Here is a 17,914-nt window from a genome sequence, read left to right on the forward strand (position 1 = left end):
GATTCAAACATGCCCTCAGCATAATGTGCAGTTTGACCCTAGAAAGCTAAGAATTGCAGCACCAGCCTCCTTCGATTCTCAAAAGGCTTTCCAGGAGAACAATAAAGTGTGATTAACAAAAGAGAAAATCCCCAGTTGTACACTGAAAGACTTGAACCTGCTCAGGTTGACTAGAGACATAACAAGGTGCTTTCATTCCCCCAGCCATGCTAATAGCTGTCCGTTGTGGCTCACATGTACATGAGATTCTAGGAGAATTGCGAGATAAGTGGCACAAAGGAAACTTTATTATTAATGTCACCCAGGTCTTCCAAGGTCTGTTTAGAGTTCAAAAGGTATGAATATGAATTGAAATAAGTAATCACTATGGAGCACCAGGGGATTCACAAGAGGCTTGGATGTTATGAAATTGAAAGAAGTCCCCTGACAGAGCAACAGTTAAGGAGGAGGAAATAGTTAAAGGGGGGCGGGAAGGGGTGAGATTCTGTGAGCAAGGCTCCTTCCAGAGGAGTAACCACAGTTAGCCTTTTGTTGGCTGAGAGGGGAGTGGGTTGTTCTGGGGTTGGGGGGAGAGAATTCTGTGATATAAGACTAAGGGCTTATCCAGACTTCCTCTTGTCCTAGTGCTCCCCCCCCCCCCGGGGAAAAACGCTCTTTAGTGCTCAGAGAAAATGGCAGTTTGGGTTTTCTCCAGATTGGCATTTGTTCCAATTTTGCACTAAAGAGTAGCAGGGCAAGGGGAAGTGTGGACCAAGTGGGGAGACCAGGGTTCGAATCCCCCCTCACACATAAAGCTCACTGGGTGACCTTGGACCAGTCACCATCACTTCACCTAACCTACCTCACAGGGTTGCTGTCAGGATGAAATGGGGAGGGAGAGAACCACATATACCACCTTGAGCTCCTTGGAAGACAAAGGTGGTATATAAATGTAATAAGTAAATAAATATTTTTTTTAAGCGCTCGGACTACATTAGACACTTTTACTTATAAAACAACATCATTGGCGCCAAGAAAAATCAAATCACCATGGTATAGTTATAGAAATTAATCAAATTTGATTTCCCCACCCCATTTCTCTTTTGGTAATTTTATATATATTTCCTCAACTTCCACTAGCCATGGGTTGGACAACGAGCTTGCAGAGCAATGAAGCCCTGCCCTGGGGCCAATGAAAATCCTACTTTCTTTGATTTCTGTCTGTAGGAGACCCAGATTTTCCAGTAGGTTTTCGTAATCTTGTCAAGGCCCTGGAGTCTCCTTGAAATAAGGTGACCCTCTGCTTAGGGAGGCCTATTTCCTCATGGGGCTTGCCCAGCCTTCCTTTTGTGCCACACTCTTCAGGCACAGGTCCATGTTTTAAAACTCCACATCCCAAGTGCTTTCTCCAGGAAAACCTGTGTTTTACCGCTGAATTGGATCAAACAGCAATCCGCAGAAAACCTGATTGTCGTTTGCTCTGATTCAGCAGTAAAACATGGTTTTTCCAGCGGAAAGTACTGGGACAAAAACAAACCTGCTTGGACACAGAGCTTTAAAGTCTGGATCCATGCCTAGAAATTTGTCACAAAAGGAAGTCTGGTTGAACCCATGCTTTAAGTATAGAAGGTCCTAAGTTAAAAAGTTCTTAGGAAGACTCATCCCTGATACCTGTTGCCACCTGGAGTCCTAGACTAGATTAAACCAATACCCTCAACTTCCTCCAGTCTTCCATCTTTTCTTTGTGCAATATCAGACACTCGAAGTGTCCCTTAGTGTCCCCGTTATCAGCAAAACTGATTTAAATTTAAAAATGGGCACAGTTTATTCTCCATACAGCAAGAGCACTCACAGGATCTGACCCACCTGTCGTGGTCTTGGCTTATCATGAACAAAAGTGTTTGCCAATGTGATAGGCAAGCAGAGGTGTGATATCACTGCTGACGTGTTCACTGCACTAATTTTACAGGAGGTCGTGTGTTTATGAATCCTCAAGATTGTGCCCAACATTTGATGAATGGTGACATGATGAACGGTGTTTACACCATCTCTCTTAATGGGGATCTTGGCCAGAGAGTGCAAGTGTACTGTGATATGACCACGGATGGAGGCGGATGGATTGTAAGTGAGCAAACAAACTTGTTATGCAAGTCCTCTTCTTCTTCTTCAATCAAAAAGTCATATTTATGAGGGTTTAATGGCTTCACAGAGTTATGTGATTCATGAGTCCAATATTTGAGTCAGGTATGTGTGGAATGCCTTATTAACATTTTGTTAAACTGAGTGGCTGAAGTTATAATTCTTCATGGTTGAGTACTTTCCTTAGTTTCTAGAAATTAAGTCTCTCCATGGGGAGGGAAAAGCGTATGCATCAAGCTCACGATCGAGCGCATGAGCACTAAGGCAAGATGCACTACAATGTCTGCCACTTCACACACGGCAACTACTGAGTTATATTTTGAACTTTTGACAACATGTCGTAGGGTAATGTTTTTCCTCCTCTTTTTATCTCTTCGCTTTTAAACTGGCCTAGGACAGTCTAAGGCAGCTGACAGCTTTCTCTATCTTTTTAAAAAGAGCCTTAAACCAAGAAAGTAAGTTGGAATTTTATTGTAGCAAAATCCACAGTTAGAAGGGCAGGGCTCTAAGGGACAACAGGTGCCAAGCTTTACCAACCCAGTGGTAGGAGACGTGAAAATGTCACTGTGCCTGGGAAGTGTGATGACCTTCGCTCCCTGAACCAGCACATAGCCAAAGCAGGCAGTGTCCCTTCAGTGTTCATTTCTGCACTTGAAATCTGCCTACATATGGTGAACATTGTAATCCCCATTCTTGCCTGAGCCAGACTACCAGGATGCTAAGGATCTTTTCAGTAGGGTGCTTCAGCCAATCCTGGCTTCCTTGTGACTAGTAAGTACATATGATGCAATATATATATATGATGCATATATTTGCAAAAACAAGTTTATCCTCACTCACTGTTCACACTTAGTTCGAAAGCACGTCAAAATGCAAGTAGATAAATAGGTACCACTCTGGTGGGAAGGTAAACGGCATTTCCGTGCACTGCTCTGGTTCACCAGAAGTGGCTTAGTCATGCCGGCCACATGACCCGGAAGCTGTCTGTGGACAAACGCCGGCTCCCTCAGCCTATAGAGCGAGATGAGCGCGCAACCCCAGAGTCAGTCACGACTGGACCTAACGGTCAGGGGTCCCTTTACCTTTATAGTATTTTAAATAAATGTAATATGTGAAGCAGTTCTAACAGTATAAATTAGGCCACTACATCCCATATCTTAAGAGAGCAGAGGCAATGGGCAGCCTGGAGGCACAGTCCCACAATGATGAATGACAACTGTGCAGGAGGAGCCTCAACTTTGCTGGGTTCTGAGGTCTACCCTGTAGCTTGCTTGACAAGATGGCGTCCATTTTAGCTGTTGTGGAGGATACAATGCACATCCTGTTATTTAAATTTATGTGAAGAAGCCTCTCTCTCTCTCTCTCTCTCTCTCTCTCTCTCTCTCTCTCTTTCTCTCTCACACACAATTTTTCTTTTTTGAGAAAAAGGAGGGAAGGAGTTAGAATGGATAAATGGGGCCTAAATGTTTTATCCCTCTGCTGCTTCTCTGCTCCAAATCCACACAGTTTTTCTCCCCATAGAATTCCACATGTATCTTTGTGAGGATAAAACACAATAATCTGTGGAGGTAGCAGCCTGGAGTCCAGCAACAGTCAGGGAAAGGGTTAATTAGCACCCAGTACGACTTTTAAATTGCCTCTCCCAAAGCAGCTTTTTCTCTTTGAAAAACCAAGAGGCCAGGGGTGGGGAACAGTGTTGCATGCCTTTAATTGTGTAGTTAGGCTTTGGAAAAAAAGAGAAGAGAAGAGAAGAGAAGAGAAGAGAAGAGAAGAGAAGAGAAGAGAAGAGAAGAGAAGAGAAGAGAAGAGGAGAGGAGAGGAGAAGAGAAAAAGGCACTAGTCAATAACTAGAACCATCTCACCAGGGTACTCTATTTTCCATGCCTTAGGGACTAAGTTAATAATAGTTACACTCTGAGAGATTCCTGGTGATTTATTTGACACATGCAACTCCTTTGGAGAGTGAAGCTGGAGTTGATTCATGATGCTATCAAGGAAATTAATCGACAGTGTCTTTCAAAATTTGCATTTCACTGCTCAACATATGGCAGCTACGGGAAGCGCACAATAGACCCAGGATGGCCCCTGAAAGGCTAGCAGGCAGGATTTCGCCTCAGAAGCAACTTTTCCTGGTTCTTTGTGGTCCTACCAAATGTTAATCAAGGTGTGGTGCAAAGCCAGTTTTGCTCACATTTTCACTTGTAAGGATTTTACATTTGCATTTTATATAAATATTACGGTCTTGCCTTCCAATGTGCCTCCTGGTAATGCGGAGGACCAGCACATACGTACCTTTTCAGAGCATCTTTCAGAAAGCGCTTTATATCTTTGTATCCCCTGTTGACAGCCTTCCATAGCTGTTAAGTGCTTACTGCTAAGAAGCACCCCATTGATTACAGAGTCAGATCACCCATGAGGGCATTGGCTTGTCCCTGCTCACAGGCTGGTAACCAGAGTGTATAATGACCCTTAAGAGTACAGAAGCCTCCTCTGCATTAGGGAAATGTCATTCCTTGTGGAACCAGATGATCAATTCCTGTCTTAAAGAAGGAGTAACATGGACTTGGGAAATCCAGCCCCATGTACCAGAGTACAGAGGAAGGCTGCTAATGAACGGGACGGTGTACCACCATGAAGAGTGCAGTCAAAGAGTAATGGGCAAGGTTGCCTGTGGCCTTATCGGTTAGCAACGGGGGACAGACATTGCTCAGGCAAAAGGGAAGGCGGTTAGTTTTTCTTGTGGGACTGACATCATCATTCAGCTGCCTGGTGGGTGGCTGAGTAGATACCTGATGGGTGACCAGGTACCATGCATGAATATTTCAAAGCAAGAGAATGCAGTCCACTGTGATTGCATAGCTGCAGCTGCAAGGTGTGCAAAGAAGCCAGGATAACATAGGGCTGACTTTTGCTTTTAAACTATCTGGCGCCCAACATTATTACCATTAGTATTGATTACATTTTTGCCCCATCTTTCCTCTCAAAGGAGCCTAGGGTGGCAAACAACCAAACAGTAAAATAATACAATTGTTTTTAAACATGAAGAATATTTAAAGAGAGTCACATTTTGTCATGGACTGGTTGGATGCGGAGAAATGGTGGGTGGAACCAGCTGAGGAACCACCAAGGGAGGAAGGCTCAGAGCCCAGGGATTGGTAGTGGGACAACGATGAGTGGTCAGAGGGAGAAGACTAGGAAGAGGACGTGTCAGAAGCTGAAGAGGTAGCCGGGTTTAGTGAGCTGGGAGAGTCTGTGGCAGAGAGAAGTCCAGAATCAGAGGCAGAATATGAAGCAAGCGAGAGGAGGCAGGTCCAGAAGCAGAGATGAGTCAGGCTGGTGAAGAGTCAGAGGTGTCTACCACTCCTGCTGCAACAAGCTGCCTTCCTCCCAGAACCAGGAGAGGGATGAAACGATGCCTTATGAGGAACGGCTAAGGGAGCTGGGCATGTTTAGCCTGGAGAAGAGGAGGTTAAGGGGTGATATGATAGCCATGTTCAAATATATAAAAGGATGTCACATAGAGGAGGGAGAAAGGTTGTTTTCTGCTGCTCCAGAGAAGCGGACACGGAGCAATGGATCCAAACTACAAGAAAGACGATTCCACCTAAACATTAGGAAGAACTTCCTGACAGTAAGAGCTGTTCGACAGTGGAATTTGCTGCCAAGGAGTGTGGTGGAGTCTCCTTCTTTGGATGTCTTTAAGCAGAGGCTTGACAACCATATGTCAGGAGTGCTCTGATGGTGTTTCCTGCTTGGCAGGGGGTTGGACTCGATGGCCCTTGTGGTCTCTTCCAACTCTATGATTCTATGATTCTATGAAACAGGTGGCGCAAAGATAAGCTGCATCCAGGCACAGACTCCAATTGCTTGGAAAAAGCACCAGAGAGGAGGAGACATAGATGGCTATGGGGAGGTGGGGACCTTTAGTCTTGGCAAATGGTTTCATGGAGTAAGACCTATCGTGGATGAGCTGTTGTGCTCATTAGGCCCGACACTCAGCCAAGTCTATGAAGATCGTGTTTTTGCTAATAAAAGAGTAAATCACTGTGTGATTTACTGACCGGCTCGCTCTATGACACATGTCCTCACAACTAACAATTTCATGGTTGTCAGAAGCAGTATATTTCAGCCCTCATATTCCCAGGTTAACATGAATGTATTTAAATTCCTCCTGAATGTTAATAAACAGGGAAGCAGATGCACCTTGACATGTGGCAGTAGGAGGCGCAAGCCGGCACTGGAACTCTTGCAGCTGTGGTACGCTATGGTGGATGTGAAAGCCAAGGAAATCAATGGAGGGAGTTTGTGGAGAAAGTTAGCTGAACAGGGAATAGTGTTTACTTTCTTGAAAAAGAAACTTCAAGACTCAAAAAAGTCAGGGAGCTGTTATGAGGTCATGTACAGGTGTAGCCTAAGTCAGGGAGAGGACAGTTGTCCTCAAGAGTGGACAGTCTAGCTTTAAACCCATACTGCTCCTGGCACAGAACACATACCTGTACAGTGGTACCTCAGGTTAAGAACTTAATTCATTCCAGAGGTCCATTCTTAACCTGAAACTGTTCTTAACCTGAAGCACCACTTTAGCTAATGGGGCCTCATGCTGCTGCCGCGCCGCTGCCGCGCGATTTCTGTTCTCACCCTGAAGCAAAGTTCTTAACCCGAGGTACTATTTCTGGGTTAGCGGAGTCTGTAACCTGAAGCGTCTGTAACCCGAGGTACCACTGTACAAGCCAAATAAACGTACAGTATGGATTCTTAATACAGCCAACGTAGCGTTTTGAAGGAAAGTATTTTTTCTGTGTTATCCACTTCAAAGCCTGCCTGTCCAATTTCATGCTAAGGGCCCTACAGACCGAGTTGCTCTGTGCTGTGGAGCTAAATGTGCTTTCCTTTGATGTGAACACAAAAGTTGAAACCTGGGTTCTGTTGTTGATAATTTTATATTCTCATGGCTGAGCAGGGATGGTACATATCCAATATAATACCCATCCTGCCACAGTGACTTGCTTGAAAGGTGGTCCAGCAAAAGTTGATCAGATAAACCTGGGATGCAGCCCTTATTTTCTGGAATGAGCATGGCAGCAAGACAACATTTCAGTCTTTTCTGGAACAGCTAGGAAGGCGTTATAAAAAGAATGTATGATGGGCAGTGACTCTGCCCAGAGCATACATATGTTCATGTATATACAATAATCTATGGGGACACCTGAGGTTTTATATCTGAACTTTAAAACCTTAAAGTTTATTCATTTGAAGTTTCCACCTGGAAGGGTCACATGTTCTCCTGCCATTTCCCCGGTAACAAAGGCCATCCACAGGTATACGTGTCTCATATATCATAAGGTTTGTCCTTTCTTCCTCTGCAGGTGTTTCAGAGACGGCAGAATGGGCTGACAGATTTTTTTCGGAAGTGGGCAGATTATCGTATTGGCTTTGGAAACTTAGAGGATGAGTTCTGGCTGGGTAACAAACCTTTACCCTTTTCTTGTCCCTGTCACTGTCAGCCATGAAACCAGACACCTGTCCATCATATCGTCTTGCAACAGGCGCACTTGGTTTCTCTCTCTGTGTCATTCATTTCTTCTTTGCCTTCTGTGCATCATCAGACAGTTATCTGTCTCTTTCACTCTTCCTGCATTCTCCATCAATCTGCCTTTTGACTTGTCAGGTTTCTCCATTCTTTGTCCTGTCCGTGTTCCTCATTAATGATGGGCTCTGTGGCATGAAAGGCTCGTAACTGGGACCTGGTCGCTGCTTCATTTGTTAGGTAGAGCAGCAAGCTTAATTGCCCTTTAGCCCCCATGGAACTGTGGTCAAACATCCTTTTGCTCACAAAGCAAGCTAGATGGAGTCATTTCGTTCCATTTCAATGCGCTTTGTCTGCATCACAGATAAACTCTGCCATTCAGCATGATTGGCAGTTTCTGCTGAGGGAAAAGCCCAAGCATAAACTGAGGAATTCTTTTGGGTTACATCAAGCAAATGTACATCTAACGCAAAATATGTTAGCCCTATCTCTGGTGCGTAGGAAGGATGTATCAACACTACATAATTAAACTGATTTGATAATAATTCCACCACCCCAGGGAACTCTGGGAACTGCTGTTCTATGAGAGGAGCTCAAGGTCTCTAACAAACAATTCTCAACACATTCACCAAGCTACAATTACCAGGATCCTTCCAGAGGGCAAGGGGAGCCTGGCTTGCAAACTGCAGAGACACCCCTGGAGTATTTTTCGTGGCAAAAGTAGGAATTTTAGCACTGCCGAAAATATAACTTGTTTTATTGAGTTTTTATTTTCTCATGAGCTATCTATGAAGAAGAAAGATTGCAGAAAAACAATTCACCCTATAGGCAGAAATATGTGTAGCCGATGAGCCCAAGGCTACGTCTGATGAGTTTATTCCATTCTTGAAACAGTTGTGGGTGGGGAGCAATCAGGGGACCGTGGAGGAGCTGGCTGTAGAGGCCAGAGTACTGGCAACAGCTTATGTGAGGCATGGCCAAAGGAACAGCTTATGTCACGCAGGCCAAATTGGGGCCACCAGGGATCAAAATTTGGCTCATGAGGCTGTTTTGCCACAGCCATGCCCAGCTGCCCCACAGCTGAAGTCAGGTATGGGCCAGAAAAAGACATGGCTTCAAAGAAACAGCCAGGATTGTGTTTGCCCTTTGCCGCTCTCACCGGGCATGTTAGTTTCTCATATGGCAAATGTTTATTGAATACATAAGTTGATCAGACTGTGGCAGGAATCCCCCCAGCACTCATGGGGAAATCTGGCATGATCTCTTAGAGGAATCAAATGAAACTTTAACACATGGCATGATAAAAGTCTGTACTTTTATCAGGACAAGTTACTTGTTGTTTACTGTTGTAACAATTGTTTCCTCAAAATTTATCTTCTGTACCATGAAAATAAATAAAAACAGTAGAAAGAAAGAAAGAAAAAAGAGTCAGGAGTCTTAGAATGTGCTCCCAGCAGTTCTTCTGCAAGCAGGGTTTGTCACAGAGCCGAATCCAGCTACAAGCCTCATTTGTGGCAGGGCATTTTCTTGGCACACAAAGCCTCAGATTCAAGTTGCTCCTGCAAAGGAACATTGTGCCTTGCTGCCCAGCTTGAACTCGTTGGATGGCAAAGGCAAAAAAATCTTTCTTAAATGCACATTGCACCTGCAAAGGAAGAAAGGAAAAATTAGGAGTGCATTCCTGATTCTGTCCTTTGAAGTTGTCGCCTGCTGTCATGGTACTGTCAGGTGATTGACACATGGGTGGCCCCACACAATGGGGGGGGTTCCTGTTTCCCCTTCCCCAATGTATGCCCATGGAACAGCGATTCCCCACCCTTGGGTTATGGAATATTGGGATAAAATAGTTATTTTCCACTTCTCATGGAACTTTATAAAGAGTTAACAGACAATGGTGTTTTTTATTGCTGACCTACAGTGGTACCTCGCAAGACGAATGCCTCGCAAGACAAAAAACTCGCAAAACGAAAGGGTTTTTTGTTTTTTGAGCTGCTTCGCAAGATGATTTTCCCTATGGGCTTGCTTCGCAAGATGGAAATGTCTTGCAAGTTTGTTTCCTTTTTCTTAACACCGTTAATACAGTTGCGACTTGACTTCGAGGAGCAACTCATAGCACACGGTGTGGTAGCCTTTTTTGAGGTTTTTGAAGACTTTGGTGATTTTTGAAGCTTTTCCAAAACTTTTCCAACACAGTGCTTCGCAAGACGAAAAAAATCGCAAGACGACAAAACTCGCGGAACGAATTAATTTCGTCTTGTGAGGCACCACTGTACACTTGACTCCATGCATTCTTATAATGGCCAGTTAGGTTGGGGAGGAAGCACAGAGCAACAAATGGACATTCCAGCATGAGGCTTGGCTTCTGGGTCCCGTTATCCAGAACCCACATCCGATTTGCACCTCCTGGACAACAAAGGCTAGACTCAGGACAGAGGGGTTTGAACAGCAACAACATGGAGCATGGCAAATTTCCACTCTGCTTTTACTCCCAATTCCACATCGCAGCATGTGCATTGAGAGCCGGTTCTTACACCGTGCTGTTCACGTGATTTCTAGGCATGCAATCCTATAAACTCTTGTTTATTGTCTTTCTAGGACTAGACAATATGCACAAGATCACATCACAGGGGCGCTATGAACTGCGGATAGATATGAGAGACGGCCAGGAAACAGCCTTCGCATATTATGACAAGTTCTCCGTTGGAGATGCCAGGAGCCTGTACAAGCTTCGGATAGGGGACTACAATGGCACTGCTGGTACAAATTCAGGGCACATTCCCCACTTGCTACTCCAAGACTTTTTTCCTCAAGCTTAACAGCTCTCGCCTCACCCACAAGAGAGATCAGCCAATTCTCTCCATGCAAACCAAACACATTTCTATTTATCTCCACCCCACCCATGTATTTCATTCTCCTCCTCCCCCAGTTTAATTCATAAGGTAGGGATATACAAATAGGACCCATGCAGCAGCTTTTTTGAAAGTATGCAATGTGGCCTTTATAATAGTTGGTAGGTAAGCCCAAGTGTCTCCTGAGGATATAACAAACATAGCTTGGTGGTGATCCTTCTTTGCATGCAAAAGGTCCCAGGTTCAACCCCTGACATCTCCACGTAAAATAATCTCATGTCGCAGTGGCTTAGATGAGGTAGATGGACCCATTCATCTGAAACCCTAGACTGCAGATTCATATGCGCCCATATAACACTTGGCCAAAAGATGTAAACATCTGTCTCCCTCTTGTATCTATCAGTGATGATGAGCTTCTAAAATGGAACCCAGTCTAATGCTGAGCCAAAAATGGGGTGGGCGTGATTTCTGCAAACATTTTTGTTGTTCTCTCCCCCCCCCCATCAGTGAATATTCAAAGGAGCTCAAAGGGTGACAAAGTATTCACCTGTTATGGCAACTGGAACTTTCCACGTTCCTCAAGCCATACTGATGGCAATGTGTAGGTGATGGACTGATGATTAAATCTGTACATTGAAATTTATACCTCCTATTCCGTGTTTGTGCAAGGAATATGAAAAGTAGGTGGGCTGTGAAGCTGTTTTAGCAAAGTACAACACTTGCATGCTTTGCATCTTACTAAAGTTTAGGAACAAGGCAATTACACATTTTTATCCCTTTTATTTGTGGTCTCCGGGCCTCCCTTTCGTCACCCTAATTGCAGAAGGGGAACCACACATTTTTAGTAAGATAAGCAAAAAAGGTTTACTTACATTTCAATGCAGGCAGCAAATACAATACAGGTAAGAAAACCTCTCAGGTACAAAACCCAAAAGCTGGTTTCAAAAGAGGCTGTGTGTGTGTGGAGCCCCCAGACACATGTCTGATAAGTTTAGAAGCATGATAGAATAGAGAGTCTCCTCAGAAGCAGAAGGAAGTAAAAAGGACAGTCTCCTGTGTTATAGAATCCCTGCCCAGAGGAGAAGTGTCCACACAGATGTTCCTCGCTAGGGAGTTTAAGAACTCTGTGTACTAGGCCCAATTATTTGCTTTGTGTGTTCATAAGGATATCCTCTGCCATGCTGCACTCATTTCTTCACTCTGAATGGGGGAAGGGGGAGAGACTGGCACACATCACTGATGCCAAGGCAGTGAGGATACATGCCCTATGCCCTCCTGATCAGAATGAGGATAGTGAGAGGGCTTCCTTTGCCATCCATGATGCTATGAGGTAGACATGCCTAATGGGTCGTGTAATTACACCAGTTGTTCTTGAGGGTGGGATGATGAGAAAACAGTGGTGTCGATGCAACAGCAGGTGCTCTTAACCAGCCTAGAAGATGCTGCCAGAGACTAACATGGCTCTAGAAATAGCATAAAAGATGCATGTACTGGGGCAGGGGGTGTCAAACAATATGTCAGGCTGCCTGAAACACAAAAAGACTCCCACACTGTGCACCACATACATGCTGTAACCCCCAGAAGCTGCTTCTGCTTGCTTCTTAATTTGGGCCACTCTCACAACTCGGGGCTCATACGCATTTTGCTTGTCCTACCCTTAGAAAGCAGGGGTCCAAGCAGTTTTCCACTTGTCCCATGCTTTCTAGACATGGGTCAGAGTAGTTTTCTATTCACCTCACTGCTTTCCCCGGGAACACCTGCCATTTAACGCTGAATCAGATCAAACGTCAATCCACTGAAAAACCCGACTGGCGTTTGCTCCGATTAGGAAGTAAAGAGTGGGTTTTCCCAGGAGAAAGCAGGGGGGAAAGCAGACGTGAGGACAAGCCCTCAGTGCTTGTCTGCACAGAGCCAAAACCAGTGCAGCCACCGAGCGACAAACATACATGCATGAAGTCATGCATGAACTCTGTCCCTTTGCAGGCAGAAGGAAAATGACCTGTCTTCTGTTGCAGGGGATTCACTCACATATCATCAAGGGCGCCCATTTTCCACCAGAGACAGAGACAACGATGTTGCCGTCACAAACTGTGCCATGTCATACAAAGGGGCCTGGTGGTATAAGAACTGTCACAGGACCAATCTCAACGGCAAGTATGGCGAGTCCCGACACAGCCAGGTAAGTGGAGGGTCAGTTCAGGCTGCAAACAGGAGCTCAGCTTCTCTGCTTGTTAATGATATGTTTTGCACGCCTCTTAGCTCATCAGAAGAGAGCTGCGTGGTTAAGAGCATGAGCTCTCATCACCTGGTGACAAGCTTCCTCCTTATAGTGAACCAGCACAGCAGTGAAAGCACTACACAAAGTAGTTTTCTTTCATAGGGTGGTTTTATGTCTGTGTGGAGTTTTTATACAGGGAATCGGGGTTTTTTATTTTAAAAAATATAATTTCCTACCTGCAGTCTAAAGTGGTATAGCGGAGGCTTCTGTCATCTCAAGTCCTGGTCTGTACAATGCTAAATAATGCAGTGCTACAACTTCTGAGGTGGCAGAGAGCACTAGGCTATCGGGGAGAAAGTTTATCTTGCCTCTCCCCTCTTCCAGCTATGTTAGTATTCTATTTAAACTAAGCTTTTCACATGGGGAGCATTCATTACAATGGTCCTCCTGCCGAAGCCCGAAGCAGTTCTCTTTACCATCTCAGGTCTCTATCACTTCATTCTTCTGAACGTGCAAATCAGGCCTAATGTACTTTGAATAAAAGTGCTCTGCGGTTTAAATCTTATAATTATAAACAGAATAAAGCCAATCCTGCTTTATTTTAAGCCTTAAAAGTATTTCAGTAGGAAGTGGTTGTGAGTGCCCTGTTCTACTCCTCATGGCATCCTCCCTTCTTGTTATGCTACCAGAATTATCCCAAGTACAGTGGTACCTCAGGTTAAGAACTTCATTCATTCTGGAGGTCCGTTCTTAACCTGAAACTGTTCTTAACCTGAAGCACCACTTTAGCTAATGGGGCCTCCTGCCGCCGCCTCGTGATTTCTGTTCTCATCCTGAAGCAAAGTTCTTAACCCGAGGTAATATTTATGGGTTAGCAGAGTCTTTAACCTGAAGTGTCTGTAACCTGAAGCGTCTGTAACCTGATGTACCACTGTATCCCTATCCCTTTGGCAATGACTTTCCCCCTGCTTTGCCCACAGGGTATTAACTGGTACCACTGGAAAGGACACGAGTTCTCCATACCCTTTGTGGAAATGAAGATGAGGCCCTACAACCATCGCAACACCCTGGGGAGGAAGCGGCGGTCCCTGCCCCTGTGAAGGGGCCAGGATCCCTCTGGACAAGCAGTCCTTTTCTGTCATTTGTTTGTATTTTATAACCTGAAAAGGAGAGGACAAAAGGTAGCAGCCTGCTCCATACTGAGTGGCTGAGGGAAGCCATGACGCCCCTGAGGGATGGCTGACTTTGGTAAGAGAACAACCTTGATGCTTTGCTGTCATTCCCAGTGACTTCATTGAGTTCCTACCCAGCACACCTCCATAAAAGAAGAGTTTTTTTGTTCTCTCTTGAACCTATTAGAAAATGGCTTTATTTAAGGTTTTCCTTCTTAACCCAGTTTCTACTGTACGTGGGGTGCTTCTGTTCACATGCCAGCCTGTTCTGCCAGCGGGTACCAAGGTCGGCTCCCAGAGCTCTGGTTGCCCATTGCTGCTGCTGCTACATGAACTAAGTGACATTTTCACAGTGATGCCTGCTGAGCCAGCAAATGTCCATCAGTCGGGGAAGAAGATTCCAAAATCTGGAAACTTACTGAACCCACTTGCAGAGGCCTCGCGGCTCCGTTCCTTTAAAGACCTGGCATTTGGGCCACCCTTCACACAAGGCAGGTGAAGACACTTCATCCTTCCATCCCAACACAAACCCTAGGTCATGTTCCCAAAAACAAATGCAAGCAAATCTACTTGCTCGTGAGTCGAAATGATTTTGGAACTCAATGTCTCTCACCTGCATTGCTCCCATGCTGTACCAATTTTATAGGCACTCCAACTAAATTTCTCTCAGGCGTTTAAACATTTACCTGCTTTAAAGTCAACTTCTGAAAGGGGAGTTTAGCAGAGTCAATTGTCCCTTTAAAAAGCCTATGTCCCTTCCCCTCACCAGTCCATTGGTGAAGATAACTTCAAAGTGCAGCCACCTCTCTATGTAGCCACGCATTTTGTGGCAGCGGCTTCCAGTTGCATCGACACAGACTAGTCAGTGCCAACCCACAAAGACCATGTAGGGGCAGAGCAGAGGGACGCTTTGAGTTAACAACACGATGCACCAAACCTGAGCCTCTTTTCTGGGTGCGGGGAGAATAACATCCCTGGGCGTGAAACGTGTGAATATTACAAAAGCAAGGCACTTAACTCCTCACTAGCCCCCATAAAACTCCTTAATTATTGTCTACCTTCGAGCAGAATGTTTGGAGGCTGAAACAACACGTTATGTGGAGATTTGTGTTGGGATCTGCCAACATTCCCCACCCCACCAAACCCCCCACCCCCACGTGAAATGCAGCAATGGTGGCCGTCCACCAGATTCTTTGGAGCAGTGCCTGGGTTGGCATGTGATGATGATGATGATGATGATGATGATGATGATGATGACGACTAACCCTTCCCCTCCATGCTGTTCTCCTAGTCAGAATCTCCACTAGTCTGCCCCTCCAAACTGCAGCCTCAGCAACTGTTTCTTTTGTTATAACCACAAAAAAGGGTTGTAAAAAAGAATCACAGAACTGTCTTTTCCATGACCTATGTCTGGGCTGTCCTGCTTCAGGCAGTGCGGGGTGGGGGGGGCACACAATTAAATGTTCTCCAGCATTTTTTTAAAAAAAGAAGCTTACACATAGAAAACGAGCATATCAGGGGCCTGTCTGGGGTCCCTCGCAGCCTCGCCAAGGAGCTGGACACACAGAGCGGTGGTCCAGGGAGCCACTCCAAGCCAGAGTGGAGAGGTGCAATTTTTGCGCACACACACCCTGGACCTTGGCAGGATCCAAACTAACTGACCCCTAGCTATGCCCCTGGCTAGGATCTCTACCTTGACATCCATTTTTCTATGTGGAGGGAACGTTTGGTATGGGAGAACATTCAATCATGCGAGTATCACCTGCCGTCTGAGGTGGGACAGCCCAGGGACAGGCTCGAGATTAAGGATCTAGGCCTCAGATGGAGGAGTGCAAGAAGTTCACCCAATCCATTTGAAGCACTTGAGGTTATTCTGCCTGCATCAGTTTAGAGCTCTATTGGCCCAGAAAATTGTATTAATTTCCTAACTAGATTTTTTAAAAATCTGGCTGACTAGTCTCTTCGAAGCTTGAAACTCCCATGTCTATGAGGGCTTCTCTGAACCGGCTCTTTCACCCTGCCAGAACACTGAGTTGTGTCCACTTCACCATTCCAGAAATCACCCCATAATCCCAGAAACCCTACACAACACGGGGCAAAACACTGCATAATGGCATCCTCTCGACCAGACATGGCCAAACTTGGCCCTCCAGATGTTTTGGGACTACAACTCCCATCATCCCTAGCTAACAGGACCAGTGGTCAGGGATGATGGGAATTGCAGTCCAACCACAGCTGAAGGGCCAAGTTTGGCCACGCCTGCCCTAGACACACACAAACTTGTTCCTGCCTGACAATAGTTTGTCCTAAAGAGTCACATTTTCAGAGGTGGACCACCACCAGGTTAGCTAGTGAAGTTTTTGATAAAAATTGGGCAAAATTATATATGCGACATTTAGAATTCAAAGAACAGAATTTATCCTTTAAAAGAAAAGGCTATTTTCACGGGAAACGCCCCTCTAAAATCAACTATGAGGAGACTGGAGCGACTGAATATTCCCTGATTCAGCAATGAGTTTCTCTAACTGTTTAGCAATAGCATAACAATAATTAATATGAACACTGGCCATCTTGGCAGGCAGGAGGAAAAAGAAATGCTTCAATTCAAGTGTAGAAACAGTGCAAAACTGCCACCTTGTGGTGAGAACAAGAAAATACAGTGAATGGCCTCTATATAGGCAGTATCTCACTCTGGGTAGATACCTGAGCACTCCACATCCCTATTTTACTCATTGCACAGGAATGCTTTTAAGATAATCTGCAGTTTTGCACATGGCAGCTGATACTTAAGATATAAAAAAGCAGAAACAACAGTCCCACTTGCGGAGGATTTTGAAATACTGGTAGCCTAGCCATTATGGGAGAAAGAATGAACCCTATTCTCTGCAGATTTCAAGTGCGACATGGGAAACAGTATTCCAAAAGGAATTGTTGTTGTTATATCATGCCCATCTGCTGTGATCACAGAGCACTTGAAGAAGCTGGCATGAATTAAAATACAACACAATAACCACAGAACAATATATTAACACAATGCAAGTTTTAAAAATGCAGGCTTGGGAACATGTCTGTGAGTTGACATCTAACTCCTCCAACAGATAAGAAAGTGTGCACAATTGGATTGAGGGGATGGCTATCTGAAAATGCTAAAAAGAAAGATGTACATGAACTTTAAAAAATGCATACACATACACACGCACAGGCAATATAAAATGTTCTCACAGAGCTCTTTAGAAAACTGCCCATGTCTAATGAAGAATCTAATTAAATGCACAATTGTGGGCACAGAGTCTTTCACAGATAACTATGGCAGCTCTTCTTACTTTGCCCAGTGGAATTCCATTTTAGCAGCAGCATTTACTTCAGATTTTCTTTAGATGCTTTTTCATGGATTGTGTTTCTTGTTAGAACATGGGGGTCCCTAGAACAGTGTTGGAATTCCACAGATCAGTATTATCAGCAACATACACACACATTAAGACAGCCTTTAGGATCAGGCCAATCCTCCATCTAATTCCCCTAGCAAGATTTGAGCACAGGCGCCCTCTTCCCCTCCTGCAGTTTCCACAACTGGCATTCAGAAACATTGCTGCCTCCAGCTGTGGAGCCAGAGCATAGCAATTATGTCTAGCAGCCATCAACAGCATTCTCCATGAATTTGTCGACTCTTATAAAGCCATTCAAGTGGGAGAGAGTTCCACAGTTTAACTATGAGCTGCATGAAGAAGTACTTTCTTTGGCCTGTCATGAAACTTCCAACACTCAGCTTCATTGGATGACCATGAGTTTTAATGTTTTGAGAGCGGAGTAAAACATTTCTCTATCCACTTTCTCTATGCCATGCATAATTTTATAAACTTCCATCATGTCACCTCTTGTCTTTTCCCTAAACTAAAAAGTCCCAAGTGCAGCAGCCTTTCTTGGCAGGGGAATCTCTCCAGACCCTTGATTATTTCAGCTGCGCTTTTCTAAACCTCCTCCAACCCTACAATATCCATTTTGAGGTGAGGTGATCAGAACAGTACATATT

At 44.8% G+C, this 17,914-nt stretch overlaps 1 protein-coding gene and 1 long non-coding RNA gene across 4 annotated transcripts in view; one reads left to right on the plus strand and one right to left on the minus strand.

Moving 5' to 3' along the window:
• The window catches only part of TNR (tenascin R), a 383,580-nt gene extending 369,517 nt beyond the window's left edge, over positions 1 to 14,063 (plus strand). For all 3 annotated transcript variants that reach the window (XM_081012038.1, XM_081012040.1, XM_081012039.1), the window contains 5 exons: positions 1,949 to 2,100; positions 7,485 to 7,581; positions 10,241 to 10,402; positions 12,510 to 12,673; positions 13,693 to 14,063. In XM_081012038.1, the coding sequence (XP_080868164.1) occupies positions 1,949 to 2,100; positions 7,485 to 7,581; positions 10,241 to 10,402; positions 12,510 to 12,673; positions 13,693 to 13,812 (695 nt within the window). In that variant the 3' untranslated portion in view covers positions 13,813 to 14,063. The remainder of the gene's footprint in view (positions 1 to 1,948; positions 2,101 to 7,484; positions 7,582 to 10,240; positions 10,403 to 12,509; positions 12,674 to 13,692) is intronic.
• Positions 8,397 to 17,914, minus strand: part of LOC308480670 — a 29,408-nt gene continuing 19,890 nt past the window's right edge. The window contains exon 3 of the long non-coding RNA XR_013988211.1: positions 8,397 to 9,290. This is a non-coding gene — a long non-coding RNA (uncharacterized lncRNA). The remainder of the gene's footprint in view (positions 9,291 to 17,914) is intronic.

Source organism: Podarcis pityusensis (genome assembly GCF_964106645.2).
Source record: "Podarcis pityusensis genome assembly, chromosome: 6".
Taxonomy (NCBI): Eukaryota; Metazoa; Chordata; class Lepidosauria; order Squamata; family Lacertidae; genus Podarcis; species Podarcis pityusensis.